Source organism: Phoenix dactylifera, chromosome 11 (genome assembly GCF_009389715.1).
Source record: "Phoenix dactylifera cultivar Barhee BC4 chromosome 11, palm_55x_up_171113_PBpolish2nd_filt_p, whole genome shotgun sequence".
Classification (NCBI taxonomy): Eukaryota; Viridiplantae; Streptophyta; class Magnoliopsida; order Arecales; family Arecaceae; genus Phoenix; species Phoenix dactylifera.
Window position 1 is genome coordinate 15750292 of NC_052402.1, and position 16084 is coordinate 15766375.

The following is a 16084-nucleotide window of genomic DNA, read 5'->3' on the forward strand; positions in this document are numbered from 1 at the left end:
TTAATTTTCTTTTGAAAAATTTCATCTTCTTAAACCATGATTCCCAAACATCTGAGTATCAATCTTGGAAATTATGAGAGACAGCATCTTGTTATAACAATTAAAAGAAGTCTGGTTTTTAAAGACTTGGGCAGGACAGAATTCCTGATTCTCTTCGTCGTTAAATTGTATCCTGAAAAGGTCTCAATTAAGTAAACTAACCGTTATTAGTTTTCTTATTACATCATCTTTCTCGGTATTAACTCCTCCTCTCTCGGGATTTTCTAGAGAGAGACTGCGTTCCCCGCTCTTCCTTGAGAGAAACCGTAGCCTGACGCTCGCCGCCTGCCTCTTTCGGCACCTCCGGCATTGTGGTCGGACACCTCTCTCTTCTCCGCTCCGCCCTCTCCTCTCATGCTCCCTTCTTCGGTAGGGTCCCTGATCTCTGCTCCGTGGAGGGTTTCATCGTAAGGATCTCATGATGCCGCCGCCCCTTGATCTCCGGTCGTCTGCTCGAAAGAAGGATGCAATGATGGATTCGCGTGAAGGAGGGTCAATCCTTCTTTCTCTATTTTTCGTTTCGGTCGCGAGAAGAATTACCTCATTGAATTTTTTTTCTAACGCATAGGCATATACCAAAAAAGAAAAATAATTTTTGCATCTAACATTGACACAAAAAAATATAGAAAATATAATTTTCGGAATAATTGATATTTAATTGAGCACCTACTTTTTCTCAAAAATTATATAAAATATATTTTTATTTTTAAAAAATTATAAGAAAATTATAGTATATATATAATTTTTAGAATCAGATATCTGGAACATCAAGAACTAGGGATTTTAAAAGTTCAACACTAAAAAAACCATCGTCTATCCATAGTTTAATGGAAAATATAAAGATAATAGAAGTTGAATAAAAATTTATTGAAACATGGATTTATCTGCTGAAGCTTTGCTACTAAGAATTTTGAATATATCTACAGTTTAATGGTACGGACCAGTGGAAGCATGTTATTAGCAATTTGGAAGTATATTGCCATCCTAAAGTTTCTAAAGAAAGCATCTTAATCAAGCAAAATCATGTGATATAATATTTTTTATTTTTTTATCAATATTTCTACGATGGTTTAAGATTGTTTTTCAAAAAAAATTATTATAATTCTCAGCATGCAAAAAAATAGTTTTTTATATTTTATATTTTTTAATAAATATATTTTTTGAAAACTATATTTTTATCGTTTTTTTTTTGGAAACTTTCAATCAAATATGAGATATTTTTTTATTTTCGTTTTTTTGGCCTTCTTTTTTCCGCTCTCTTCCCTGCGTACTGAGAAAGTCCGGCATGGGTCCGAGAGTTTGAATTTCGTTCGGCTGCGGAGGAGCGGCTGACCTGAATTTAAAATTTGAATACGAGACATGCGTTCGTTGGATAGTTCCCCTTTCTTTTTCTTAAAAAGAGAAAGATCTCTCAGCTACAGTAAACAAAAGTGTGAGATACTAGTTTTTTTTCTCTTTTAATTTAGTAGATGTATAACTCTCGGTGGGGTTGTAGGATCATTTATTTTATTGGAGAGTAATATGAGGAGGGTAATGCTTGCTGATTGAAATCACATGTGAATTTTCTTCTAGCTTCTTTCTTTTGATTCGTTTGGTTAATGGAAGGAGGAAGAGCAAAAACATAATTAATAAAAAAAATTAAGAAAAACTTCATAATGATTGAAGATTTCATAAAAGAAAAATAAAAAATAGTTTTTTCATAAAAATATATTTTATATTTTATAAAAAAAAATTTATGTAGGATATGTAAAAGCAACTTTTTTTTGCTAGTTGAAAATTTTGATAATTCTTTTCTAAAAATACTTTTGTGCATGCCATATTTTTTTCTTGTAGTCTATTTATTAAGAGCATAACAAATATTTTATAATTTTTTTAACAAAGTAGATGCTCAACTAAATATAAATTATTTTTAAAAAGTACGTTTTTTATATCACTTTTCTATATATAAGTCTCACTTTTCTAAGTATCAGCTTCCCATAAAACAATATTCTATTGAGACAAAATTTGTTTTGCAAACCAAATGAGCCTATAGTTACTTGTCAATTGCCCATCACTAGATTAAAGAAAAGCAGCATTGTTAGGTTGGAAATCCAATCACAAAGTTAGGTTTATATATTGTCCCATCTAGAAAGCATCAACGCTTATATATTCACATTAAAAGCAGCTTTGTTAGGTTGGAAATCCAATCCCAAAGTTAGGTTTATATATTGTCCAAGCTGAAAGACATCAGCACTTATATATCCACATTAAAAGCAGCATTGTTAGGCTGGAAATCAAAAAGTTAAGTTTATATCTTATCCAATCTGAAAATCATCGCACTTGTATATCGACATTAAGAGGGAAACAAAAATTTCTTAGCATTTGCATTGTTGATCCTTCTTTTTTTTTCTAACAATTATTTGCGAGTAAATTCAGGTTATGTTTTTATCTGGATCTTCTTCTCAAATCTCGTGCCATAGCTGTCTGTTTTGGAGTTGATGCCTCCATATTTACCCAGAGAAGATTACCTATGTGGGCAGGCGATCTTCTTGGCATTGCTATTGACCATGGTTATTAAGTAGGAAATTTCAACAACTACCACATAAATCTCACTGCAATAATTTAAAAATGTAATTTACCTTCAGATGTGGATCAATGGACACTCTAATTTCACTATTTGCTATCTTCCTGCATTTCCATTATATATCTCAATCAAAGGCTTCAATTTATGTTACACAGCCACGTATGAGATACCATGGGAATGAGATAAATAAGCCACACTTCCCTGGCTTCTCCCAATGTCATTTGCATTTTAGCAAAGTTTAATGCTTATGTGTTTTGTGTTCAATAAAAGAAATAAATGTCTTCAACCAGATGGCAAGTTAGGCAATTTGTTATCCAAGAAAAAGGAGAGAGCATAATAAGAGAAAAATGATGGTGAAGAGTGTAGGAAAAACACTCCCTCACTTGGTGACATCATAAACTTAACCAAATATGGCCAACTAAGTGTAAGTTTATGAATACAAAATCTACGGAAGCTAGTCACCACAAATACCAATGCTAGGCAAACAGAATGTATGGACTTATTTTAAGTGGTAAAACATCAAACAGATCAAAGGCATGCATAAGAGACACAAGATTTGATGTGGTTCGGTATATAGCCTGTATTCACGGGTTATGCTCCAATCACACTTCTACTATAATAAACAAATTACAGTGGTTTCTACTCAAGTATCAACATATATCACTTAAGCCAACACAACAAAAAAAGAAAAAAGAAAAGGGTTACCTCATGAGCTTGAACAAGCCAACTCCAACACCAAATCTTCCAAACAACTTGTTGGAAGAAACTCCAATACACCCTTGAAAACACAAGCTTCAATGAGTATCAATGGGCATAGGGATTGGACAAACAAGCTTATACCAAACCCTAGCCACTTGTCCACACAAAGAGTTCTCTCTCCTTTATTTTTGCTTTGATTGTCGTGCTTCTGTTTCTTTCTAAAGGAAAGGGCCCTCATGGGCTTGGACCAAAAGGAAAGGGCCCAAACCACGTAACAAAGAGATGGCGAACAAATAGGAAAAGTTCACTTTGTTATTTTTCCATTCTTCTTTTTCACATCCCCTCAATGAAATAAAACTTAAGTAGCTATCATCAGTGACACATGCCTTGCTGAGAAGAATAAGTGAGGTCAAGGATATCTCTTAAGTGGGAGGCGAATTTTGCAGCAAATTGGTTAGGTTCGAGGCATTCTAATTGGGACTTTCATTCGTCATTCACATTGGTTTTTGAGTTCTCTCAGGGTTTTCCCTGGTTGAAAGGGGCTCGAAGTTCCATTTTGTTTTGCTTCCGTTTTGTTTGCCTGTTCTTTTGTTTTTGTCCTTCCTGTTGCCATGTTACCAACAACAACAACAACAACAAAAAAGCTACGTACCGTCATTTTCCCCCCAAGAAAAGATCCATCATTTTGTTATGACAGAAAAAAAAAAAAATAAAAGGAAATTTGAGGAAAACTTTTTTTAATTGAAAATTTGGAGAAAACTAGTTTGTCAAAAGTGACCCTCGACAAAAACCAGCATGACAACCGTAGCAACTGGACACTTTGAAGTCTTTTATGGAGAATTAGAAGGAACTTAGTTTTATAAAATACTTTTTCCTAAATTAATTATTAATTCCACAAGAAGGCACTTGCTCTCTTTACACTTGTCAAATACCTCTGCTTAAGCTGAATCTATTTGTTGACTTTGAGCAGAAGGTTTATAGTCGTCCACTAAAAAGGTTTTTTATTGGATTTATACCCTTGGAAGGCTATCAATTCTACCATGCCTCAAGGTAGACTGACTCAACTCTATTCTGCGAGCCTAAAGTCAAAATGATTGACCATTGTATAAGTATTCGGCCAAGGAAATGTCCAAGTCTGGGCTCCTAGCAAGAATGTTCTCGAGCCACCATCCACATATTTTGAAATCTGCAGCCTCGCAGTGCATCATTCCTAAAATAATCGTTCAGTGGTTTCTCACGTCCTCAGGTAGGAAAGAATGGAGTCGTTTATTATTATTATTATTTTTATTTCCGTTGTTTGGTTGGAGCGAACCTGAATGGAAGTCACTTTTTCTAAAATAATTTTGGTTCTTTGAGTATTTGACTGCAAAACGGAAAGATAAAAATCATTTTAGCCGCCAAAATAACTCTCATCCAGCATAACTAAAAAAAAATAAAATGACTTCAGCTATAAGATCGGAAAGTCGCTTGTGCTTACTTTTTTTTCTTAATTTTGAATATTATTATATATTTTATCTTGCAATGATCAAGGCTACAAGAATTCTTGCAGGGTTACGAATATTATTTAGATTTTTTGACCCTATATAAATACCCAAAATTTACTTAATGAATAACAGATGTGGAACTAAACACACACCCGCACAGGTTCTCACATGCTCTTTCCATTTAAGCCCTGACATATTCATCAGGCTATAGATCTAAATCCAATCAAATCTAATCGCAAGCGCCACGATCGGTCCGGAGTTAGCCTCAATGAGTCCGTGCTGCGGTGTCTCTTAATCCATATGAACCATAGGTTGGATCGGCTCTGATATTATTTGTCACAATCCAAAACTTCACTTAAAAAAGCTAACCGAAAGATATTATTTGGATTACTTGATCGCGTATAAATACTTAAGATCTGCCCAACGAATAATTGATATGAGACTAAATATACCCAGCGAATAATCAATGTGAAACTAAATACATCCGTACGGATCCTCACGTGTCCATTCTTTCTATAGAAAAACTAGTATGTTGTTTAAAAATAAGGCATAATGGGCAACAAATAGGGACAATTAAAGAAATAAATTTTTATTCATTCAACCACAGCCTGTAGTCCTAGCATGATACAAATAAATTAAAACGGTAAGAACAAAGACATATACTGCAAGTAGCAAAAGGACCGAAAATTTTAATGATATAACCTCTTTTCCCCTTTATTGCGAAACGTGACATTAGCTCGGCAACTAAAACAAGAGAAAGAGTTTATAGCCGATCTCGTAAGGAATTAAAACATTGAGCAGGCGAAAGATTCGGCTGGCATATATTGACGGGCCAATAGTATCACGAGGCCATGGTGCGAAAAAAGACGTCTGAAACACTACGCACGTAGTCGATTGGTCGGCGTCAGACCCTTGGGCCGGCTCTCCAAATGCTCGCGTAGGCTAACGTGTCTGTTGCAGTACTAGCCAAATTAGCCTGCCAACCACTCCCTTTATCAGGATTTGATAGTACATGGCAACCTCATCCTTTTCCTAGTGTTCAAAATCAGGAGACACGGGTTAGCATCGCTTGGTGAAGCTCCTCTCATCGGGCTTGGAGACGACTTGGCCGCATTTCATCTTGCAAGATAGGTTGCCTAGGACATCTCTTTTTTTTTTTTTTTTACTGCAAAGGATGATGCATATAAATCTATTATGAATGCATTCAAAAAAAAATCAAAAAATAATAAGTCTTGGAGTAATATAGACAGCTCCCTCTCAGCAATTCAGAGAACTCTCCTAGAGTGATTCGCCACAAATGAAGCCACTCAATCCGCAACTTCGTTGGTCTCTCTATAAATATACTTGGCTTGGAAGGCGACATCTCCACCTATCATGCCTCAAATGTCCCGAAGCAGTGGATGGCAGCCACCTATGCCACTGATCAACCCCTGAATCCAGCCAATCACCATAGTCGAGTCACCTTTGAGCATGACTGTGTTAGCCCGCATTACGCGCGAAACATGACACAGACCAGCCTAAACTACTCTTAGCTCCGCCCTAGAGACAAAAATAACCATTCCTCCTACTACCATCCAGCACACATCCGTCAAAGTAGATCTTGAAAAAACTCGGGGGTGGGGCTCCTAAGGATACACACCGTCCGTGGCGCTGCAAGAACAGATGTAAGGCCCTAGATCCTCAAGCTGTCAAAGGCTTGTTTGATGGACCTGCATGGGTAATCTTCGCAGCCTGCACACAGGCCCGCTCCACAACAAACTTAGGTGCAGGCTTACTCTCTTCAAAGGTCCAGGCAATCCTGGCCAGCGAAATATGGTAAGCAATGTAAGTTGCTATAATGGCCACATACCGAGTATAAGGGGTGGCAGTCCACTATCTAAGCACGTGGGACAAAGTGGCATCAAGCATCCAATGGGATATCAACAAGCTTCCAAACCCTCAAAGCTCGATCGCACTGAAACAGAACATGGTCCACGAATTCCTCTACCTAGCACCTAAGGCAGTGTGGTTGGATGCTCAATCCACACCTGCTCAGCATAGATCTTGTCGGTAGTCGGTCCCAAACCACCTTTCATAGGAACATAACAACCCTCGGGTGAAGACCGAACCTTCAAATCCAGGCGCAATCTTGCCTCGGCTCCTGGTCGTACTGAAAAAGGGCATAGATGTCTCCCACTCTGACCTTGGGTTTACAAGACGTGCTCTAACCCCTCATGTTCGGACTAGCACTCTCAAAAGCACCAGCAACTATATCCTCTTCACGAGGTGCTCACCAAACAAATGGCAGATCCGGCTGGTATGAAGATCGCGAACCTGTAGACCATCTATGACCTCAATGTTGACCATGGTCAACCAGAGCCTCACTGGAGAGTATCCATTTAAGAATCCTCCACAACATTCACACTGCACCCATTCCCAGTCGGCCATTTGGTGTTGGCCAAAGCAGTGGGAACGTACATACAACTATCACACCAAACGAAGGAGCACCTTCGGTCACTTTGAGCTGCTTGACCTGCCGTAATCGATTCATAACAAACAGTCATCATCTGACTTCAGAAGCACTGTAGCTCAAGAACTAGCCTTGTATCTCTATTTTTAATGCTTTGATTACAATATGAGTTCCCCAGCCACTCTTTATACTAGGATCAGTACATTGGATCAAATAAGATGAAGGAGAAGGTTTTTGGTATGTGCTAGGTTTCTGCATGACTGTAGTAAACGGTGTAAAATGAGTTCTGATGTGAACTTTCTGAATTGGTTTATCTATTTTGGAGAAATTTATGCATAATTCTTGATTTGATTGTTGTTTAATAATTAGGATCCAACCATTTTTGATTTAACTTAAGCCAAAGGTGGAAGTTTGGCACACTTTTCTTGAGCAATCCCCAAAACAATTAAGCCTCAGCTCCATCGAACGACCAACCGAGCTAACAGCTGGTAACATAATTTATGTATACTTAAATCTTATTGTTTACATAATAAATTTTCTTTTATACATGTCTATGACTTGTTATATTCAAAGGGCAGGAATCAAAAATTTAACAACCATCATAATAAAATGTTTATCCAATAAATCTTAAACATAAATTGGAAATCTAACTAGAAGGCTACATTTAGACTACATTTACGTAAGATATCCAGTGACATCTCAACTTATCGTCAAAAGAAAATTGATGAATAAGCAATATTAAAGTTCAATAAAAAAGCACTATGGTCCATAACAAACTTTGGTATTCTAGTAGTCATATGATCATTCTATCATGGATTTTTAGGGTGCGAGAATCTAGCTTGGACACCAATTTCTTCTAGTTATGAGCCAATAATTTGACGCACACTGGCCGTGGGTCGATCCATTCATCCATAATGGTATAAATATATAAAAGTAAATATGTACTTAAAATATTAAAAAGTTTGTATAGCTGAAATTTAAATAATAATTTTATTGCAAATGCAATATCTACATCAAAATATTGATACATGGCAATTAAGGATCGACAAAGCCAAACTTTAACTAGTTAAAATAAAGGACTAGATGATTGTGGTTAAAAGTTTATATAACCTCACAACTTATGTTTGAAAAGAAATGGCAAAAAGAAAGAAAAAGATATACTTTAACATCTCCTGCTTACTTGGGACATCACCTGTGGGTAACTTTTGACGGCAATGAAAATGAAGAAAACCAGGATTTAAAAGGAAGTTTTTCGTATGACTAATGATCATATCTTGATCTTAATCGGCACGGTGATTTTTTTCCTTTTTTTCAATTTCAGCACTTCTGGAACAAGTGATATGGTATGATCAGCTAGTTTAGAGCCATATAGATTTTTGGAATTTTTAGATTGGGAATCGATATGTTCGCTTCTAGATTATGGATTGAACTGATTAATCTTGTTCATTTGTTTGGATGCTAAAATATCTATTTGTTTTACAAACATATTTTCTCGCGGGCAAATATTATTCAGGAATAAATCATTCTCAAACAACAAGATTGACCCTTAAATCGTCCTATTCTTCTGTTGTCATCCAATCAAGAATATGGATAGAAGCTGTGGGACCCCACCCCTCCGGAAATTACCGCAATTCTTGCCGTAACCGTACAGCTCACCCACACCTAGTGTAAACACAACCTAAAAAGTCAGATAATAAAAAAAAATATAGAAAAGACAAAACGGAGCCATGGGTCTCTCAAAAAAAAATTTTGGAGTGATGAACCGCATATGATGCTACCCAATCTATAACGCTATTAGCCTTTCTGAAGACATGGATGGCTCGAAATACAACACATTCGCCTAACAAAAGGCAAATATCATGAAGCAACCACATCTCTCTGACGGCACTCTCGGGCCCCAAGATCCCCTCGATCCCCATTGCAGAGACTCTCTCAATCATGATGCAGTTTGCCCCTAGTACTTATATGGTGTAGAAAACACCCTCCCAAGCAGCATAAATCTTGGCACTTGCGACGAACTGATTGAAGATGCGCCGACCTCTGTAGCTACCAGCCTAGCTTGCTAATCCCTGATGACGAAATTGATGCCGCAGCGACCATCCTTTTTGATACTATCGTCGAAATTTATCTTAAGAAAATTAAAAATGGGGGCTTCGAAAATATAAGCATAAGTTTGGGCACTGCTAAAACGTAATGAGAGCTCTATATTTTTCTAGTCCATCTAAGGGGTGATGTTGCAGCGGTAACGAGAACCTCCGCTGCAAATAGGACTCCCACTAACTTTGATGATACTTTTCTATTTTTAAATATTCGGATATTTTTATCTGGCCAATAATAGGTCATAGCGTTGTTCAAAGGCGTGTTTTTAGCGTCTGTTTTTGGGCATCGGGAAGGCTGCCCCAATTAGGATCCCGTCTTCGCATCAAGGAAAAGTTCTGCAACAATTTATCGCAATTCACGATGACGTCGGTGCCACGACGCCATTCCCCGCCGCGCCAACCTTATTCAAAGGAAAGAAACCCCCTTCATTTTTTTTTCCTTTCCTTTTGTCCGGCGTAGAACTAAAGCAAAGTGGGCCACAAGCTCGCCGAAATATCATCGCACGTCCTGCCAAAAAGAAATAAAAAGAAATTATCGCAGAAAGTAAACATTGTGTCAAAAAGGTAAACTAAAAAATCAAAAGAAAAAAACTGGAGGAGTAGTGGGGGAGCAGCACGGGAAGCGGCTTTTCATGCTTGTTCTCACGTCTCTGTCTCTCTCTTTCTTTCCCTCTCGCCGTTCTCAAATAAGATATTAATATCTCGCCGGTGGTCATCACGACGTGGAACCGAGGGGCGCGCCCACCTCGAAGGCGTGATCCTCCCCACCATCTTCGGCGTTTCCACGCGACTTGCCGGCAGGCACGTGGCCTCCCGTCCGCCCCCACGGCGACCATTACACGCGTCGCCATGGGCGGCGACGTCGCGATGGAGGAGATGCCGCCGTCCAAGGGGGATGGATGAACGAGCGGACACCGTCGTCACACGCGTCTCCGTGGGCGGCGACGTCGCGACGGAGGCGAGGGCGCCGTCCACGGGAGATCGATGGATCCATGGGAGGTGGGAATTAAACACGAGATCCAGGTTAAGGTTCAAATTTAAGACGATGGGCCCTGCCGACTTGGCTCAGCCGACCATCAGCCAGCTGGCTATGTCGGCCTGATCCTGGTTAAGCTAATGCTGTTCTCGCTGGGAGCACCGGACAGCCGTTTTGCCACGGTTTGGAGACGTGTACGGCTGATGAAAGCCCTGCGATAAGGATGATAGAAGATAATGGCACGGTGATATGGGATCCAACTTGATTACAAGAAAGCATCGAGCAGGATGGATCTAAAATATTTAAAATGTTTTGATTATTATATAATAATCAGGTAGCTGAATGAATGGTTTCGAACAAAGAAGCTTCCAATGGTACTAGAGGAATATTTGATTGATTATTAGCTGATTTCTTCTTGGTTGTACCACCTCATTTCGGCACTTTGCATTATTTGTTGTAAGTCGTGGATGTCATGCAATACTGCATGATTGTTTAAGAGAAAGGAATTATATAGCATTTGATACAAATATGTCATACCAAAATTTTTGATTATTTAGAAGAAAATACGATAAGAATTTTCATTTAGATTCGTGTATTTATTTTCCTTCTTAGTTATATAATGGTGAGTGGGTATCCAAGAAAGTATTTCGTAAAGGGGATTTATATATTCAGTAGGAAAAAAAAACATATGTCTACATGACACTGAAAGTTTAGACAGTACTTAATTTTAGACGGCACCGTATTAATCAATTGTAGTACATATGATGGATATACTGGTACTTAATTTGCTCGATGGATGCCTATGAATCGGAATTGATCATGGATTTTACGAAATCAAGTTAGTGATTACCGACATGACTGCAGCACAATTTGGACAATTCATTTAAGCTCTGATAGGTTGAATTTGATTTTATAGGTCTACCTACTTCAATCAAAGAATTTCTTTAAACACTTTGGAATTAAATCTATATCATATGTTCTAGTTCATTAATATAGGGCAATGTGTATGAGTTAAATCTAGAATTAACTGACTCAAGTTCGAACCTAGCTTGTGTAAGATAATTTAGCTTGAAATCTAAGATAGGTTTCAATGGTAGATAGCAACCTAAGGGCAACATTTAGCCTGATAGTCTTACACAAAACATAGGTTTTATTAATGCCAATAAGATGATTATTTTTTATTTATTCAAAAGTTATGCGTGTGAGTTTTGCTATAGATTCATAATTTCAAGGACCTTGTATCTCATGTTTTCTTACAAAATATGAGTTTCTAGAATAATGTGCTCTTATTGTGTTCTTCTAACGTGGAAAGATTCGAATTGATTTTAATTTTTGATCGAGAAACGTGTAAGATTTGGTGACCGCGTGCATTACCAAGTTTTAATCATCATTCGAGGACGAAAAAAGTGGAAAAAAAAATCATAGTGAGTCACGCGATTTGTCCCATTCATTCAAGAGATTCTGTTATTGATTCTGTGGTCCTTTTTTTCCTCAAAATATCGATAAGATAGAAGAAAGTGGAGAATTCCAAGATAAATGACTTAGAAAACAGCTAGAATCGATACCTGTAATTGATGGACATCTGTCCAACAATCTAGTTCATACAGGCTGAAAGTTCGCCCATCACAGAGCCCATAGTATATAACCAATCAAATATAGGCAAAACTGACATGAGAAATTAGATTCTCTAGGTGGTTTGGAGATTGAGATATCCCTGTGGAAATTTCATTCATGCTTGTAATTTTAGAAGTGGCATTGCATTTATAGCTATTTTATTTCTGCAAAATTAATCCAATAGTTTCTTAGATCCCTCTATATTCCAAACGTGCTTGCTTATTATCATGTTGAGTTATTAATGTCAATCTATTGATTGTAATTTTGTGCATAGTCGAACTTTTTTTTTTTGATAAAAATGAATAAAATAACAAAGAAGATGTGTTGTAGAATTCCATAATAACAAAATATAAAAAACGTAACGTAAAAATCATTCGCCAACAACCCTATAAAAGAAATTGAACGCTAATTTCAACGGAAGTTAGATTCGAAAACCATCAACAACTATTGTACACATTGAAGCATGGTGCCAGTGCTTCATACAATTTATGCTTTGAGTTTTATGTTTTATTAGCACTTATATCTATGGAGCTTTTTTTTTTTCTAGAAAAGATGATCGTAAAGTTTTAGTACAGATACATCTAATAAAGCAACTTCATCTCTTCGATTCACAAGATACTCTGAGATAATTAGTCAGATACTAAGCCATCCCGTCTCTCCCCATGGAGCACTCTCTCCCCATGGAGCACTCCTTCAAGTTGGGCTACAAGCCACTCACCAAACTTCTGGAACCGATAGAACATTCGCCCTACTAGAAAGATAACCTCGCCACGCACGCTGACGGAGCGCAATGGGAGCGCGTCCAACGCAGCCTTCTCGACCCCTCTCGAACGGAACGGTCAAAAAAAAATAATAATAAATGAAACGATACCTCTACGTTCGGTTAGAGTATTCCGTCAAACAAAACCACCTCCCCCCAGTTGGAAACCTATCAACGCCAGCCGAACCGCAAGGGACGGCCGAGCCAGCCGCTGACACGGTCGGTGACCTCCCAACTCCAACTCCCTAAAATTCAATTCAAACCCTATCAGTTATCAGCCGACGACGCACCATCCGATAAAAAAAAAAAGAAATCAATTAAAGGCTGGCGTCCGTCGTTACTTCCAGCATCCCGATTTCCACGCCCCTGACGTCTTCTTGCCATCTTTTTTCCCATCCTTCTTTTAAATTTATTACTATTTTAAAAAGCCAAAAAAAAAATCAACCCAAAGCCAGGTCACGAGACCCTGTCCCTATATAAACCCCAACCCCAACCCAATCCCCCCTAACTCGGCCCCAAACAAGCCTGCTCGCGTTTTCTTCTCCACTCTCACTCTCTCTCTCTGCTATTCTTCGCTAATTAAATTACACCCACCTATAATCTTGATGGAGGAAGTTTCCGTTTCCGGCAACAACAAGAGGTGCCGTGAGGAGTCGTTGGAATCGGAGGCGAAGCGCCTCCGCGCCGACTTCCTTCTCGATATCCTCGACGACGACGAGGAGGATGGGGACGCCGGCGACCGGTATCCGGCCACCCAGGACCTGGCGTCCGTCATGAGGAGCCTCGAGGAGGAGATTTCCCTCCCACTTCCTCCTCCTCCTCCTCCTCTTCCTTCTCCTCCGGTGCCGGCGGGACCGGCGTCGGACCTGAGCGATCCTCCGCGCCTGGCCGAACTCGGTTATCTTCTTGCGGCGTCGGACGACGAGCTTGGCCTCCCGCCGGCTGCCCCGTCATCGTCGTCGTCGTCGTCGTCGTCTTCGCCGCCGCCGGAGGCGGCGGAGGACGCCGGGTTGGGTCAGATCTGGAGTTTTGATGACGAGATTTCGGGGTGCTACGATGGAGTTGGATTCGGGATCCGGCCGGAGGAGGAGTTGCAGGACGGCTTGGTCTTCGACGACGGTCTCTTCGATTATGCCGACGAATTGTTCTGTGCGCCCTCTGATTGCTCGTGGCGAGCGGAATCGATGCCTGCCGTCTGATGTGCCTTTCCGTGGTCTCTTGCTTTTAGTTTTTTTTTTACATTTTCCCCATAGAAGACCGTGTAAATTTTAGGTAAGAAAGAGTAGGGGAACGAGAGAAACAAAAAGAACTCGTGGAAAAGACTTGGCATCTCCTACAATTTCCCTTTCGTTTTCTTTTAACTTTGTGTTTGAATGCAAGTCTAGAATAAACCAAGGGAAGTAGACTCGATGAAATATCTAGTCTAGAATTAAGTTAATATGTTTGTTGCGAGAAAAGTGGAACGAGATCACGTGACGGGCTGTCCAGATTTTGGCTTGTCCGGGGCCCTCTTTTAAAAAAAGAAAACGATTCCTTTTCCCAGAAAAAGAAAACATCCGAAGAAAAGCGTATTTTGCGGAATAATGGATTCCCTCTGGAAAACTAGATCTTAAATTGAGACATCAACAAGAGGAAAACTTGATCTCTGTAATTAAATTATAAAATTTTTTGCATGAATATCCTTCTGAATATCGAATTTTATATGAATACTTCTTTAAAATTAATATTTACATGTATACCCTCTTAAAACTCTGTTATTGTACAAATGCCCGTAATATAATAGTTATTCTAACCGTGTTAAGAAAAATCATATTTATATTAATTAAAAATAAAATAAAATTTTAAAATTACGCTATTGTCTCTATCTTCTTTCTCTGCTATCGAGATTTATTTGCATGTCTATCCATTAAAGATATTTTAGTCATTTTAATTCAAAACAGTTAATTTTTTAACGTCGTTAGGTAGCATGGGTACATATGCAAAAATAAAAATAAAAAAAGAATAGAATAGCAAAACAAGTGTTTTAAAAGGGTATACATGTAAATATCAATTTTGAAAGGGTATTCATGCAAAATTCGATATTTAGAAGGATATTCATGCAAAAAAAATTCTAAATTATATAATAAAAAATTATTTCATTAGAATGTACAGCCATCGGTCACGTGCGATACAAAGCAAAGGGAGCCGGGAAAGATCCAAACAAAGCTAATCACTTTAATTGACCGTGCATGTATTTTCCCGCCCGATGTTCGAAATTTCCAACATTTCTATGTTCCGAAGTACCATGGATTTTTTTCACTTGTTTGGTGAAGAGAAGAGGAGGAAAAACAAAAAAGGACTTAGACAGAAAAAATAAAGAAACGTCTCGTATCTGATTGGAATTTTTGAAAAGAAGGATGAAAAAGGTAACTTTTTTGGGAGAATAAATTCGAGCTTATTTGGCTATTTCTATAGAATTAAATTAAAAATTTTATAAAATTTATAAATTAGACTATTTATTTAAGTATAGCTATGTACCAACCAAGTTCCATATGGTGAAATTCTTAAGGCTCTTCATGAAAAAATTTCAATTTCCAGGGGCTGGGAGTTGGGATAATTTTTTTTCAAAAATAAACTTAAGCTTTTAAATATAATGAGGTGTGATCTTATCCTTTATCAAAGAAATAACAAGTATTTTACATAACTTTTCAAAAAAAATAGAGTTCAATCAACCATAACCCATTCTAAAATATGATATTTTTTCATGATTAACGAAATATGCAAAAATTAGTTTTCCATACATCATATATTCAGGCATCAGCTTCCAAAAAAAAAAAAAACAAATGAGTTCATAGAATTTCTGATTGTTGACTATAATTAGAAGTGGATTGGACCACCCACTTTTCATTTAGAATTAGTTTAAAAGTATTTTGGTTCAATATGAACCAAAATTAGTAGAATCATATTTGAATTCAGATTTATATCTCTTTTGATTTAGATCATTAAATTTATAATCTGAACCAATTTAATTAAAATTAATATACAGATATATTTCAAGATTTTCTTTGAATATAAGCAAATATTTTTATATTACAATTTTCTATAATTTGTGTTGTTTTATATATATTATCAATCAAATCATATGCATAATATTTTTGATAAAATCTGAATATTACTTATTATAATTTTTATTATAGTATATTTATAAATATTTAAGTAATCATATATGTATGTATTAGGATTTGTATTTGATTTATATTTGATCTGAAAAATTTAATGGATTGATAAAGTTAGTTTTATATCTCATCCTGATTAACTCGAAGGGTGTATTTAACTCCAAAATAAGGGGGAAATATCCTTCTAGAGGGGATATTTCTGGAAAACATCAAAAGTTTGCTGTGCCGTGTAGGGTTTAAGTGGGT

At 37.5% G+C, this 16084-nt stretch overlaps 1 protein-coding gene across 1 annotated transcript; it reads left to right on the forward strand.

Annotated features, from left to right (window-relative positions):
- Positions 1-13188: 13188 nt before the first annotated feature.
- On the forward strand, positions 13189-14334 carry LOC103717085 (LOB domain-containing protein 13-like). The gene has a single exon (XM_008805332.4). It carries the CDS (start codon positions 13289-13291, stop codon positions 13880-13882), a length of 594 nt encoding a protein of 197 aa, XP_008803554.2. The 5' UTR covers positions 13189-13288; the 3' UTR covers positions 13883-14334.
- Positions 14335-16084: the final 1750 nt, after the last annotated feature.

Coding starts and splice junctions, on each gene's coding strand:
- LOC103717085 (XM_008805332.4), top strand. CDS start 13,289: ATGGAGGAAGTTTCCGTTTCCGGCAACAACAAGAGGTGCCGTGAGGAG.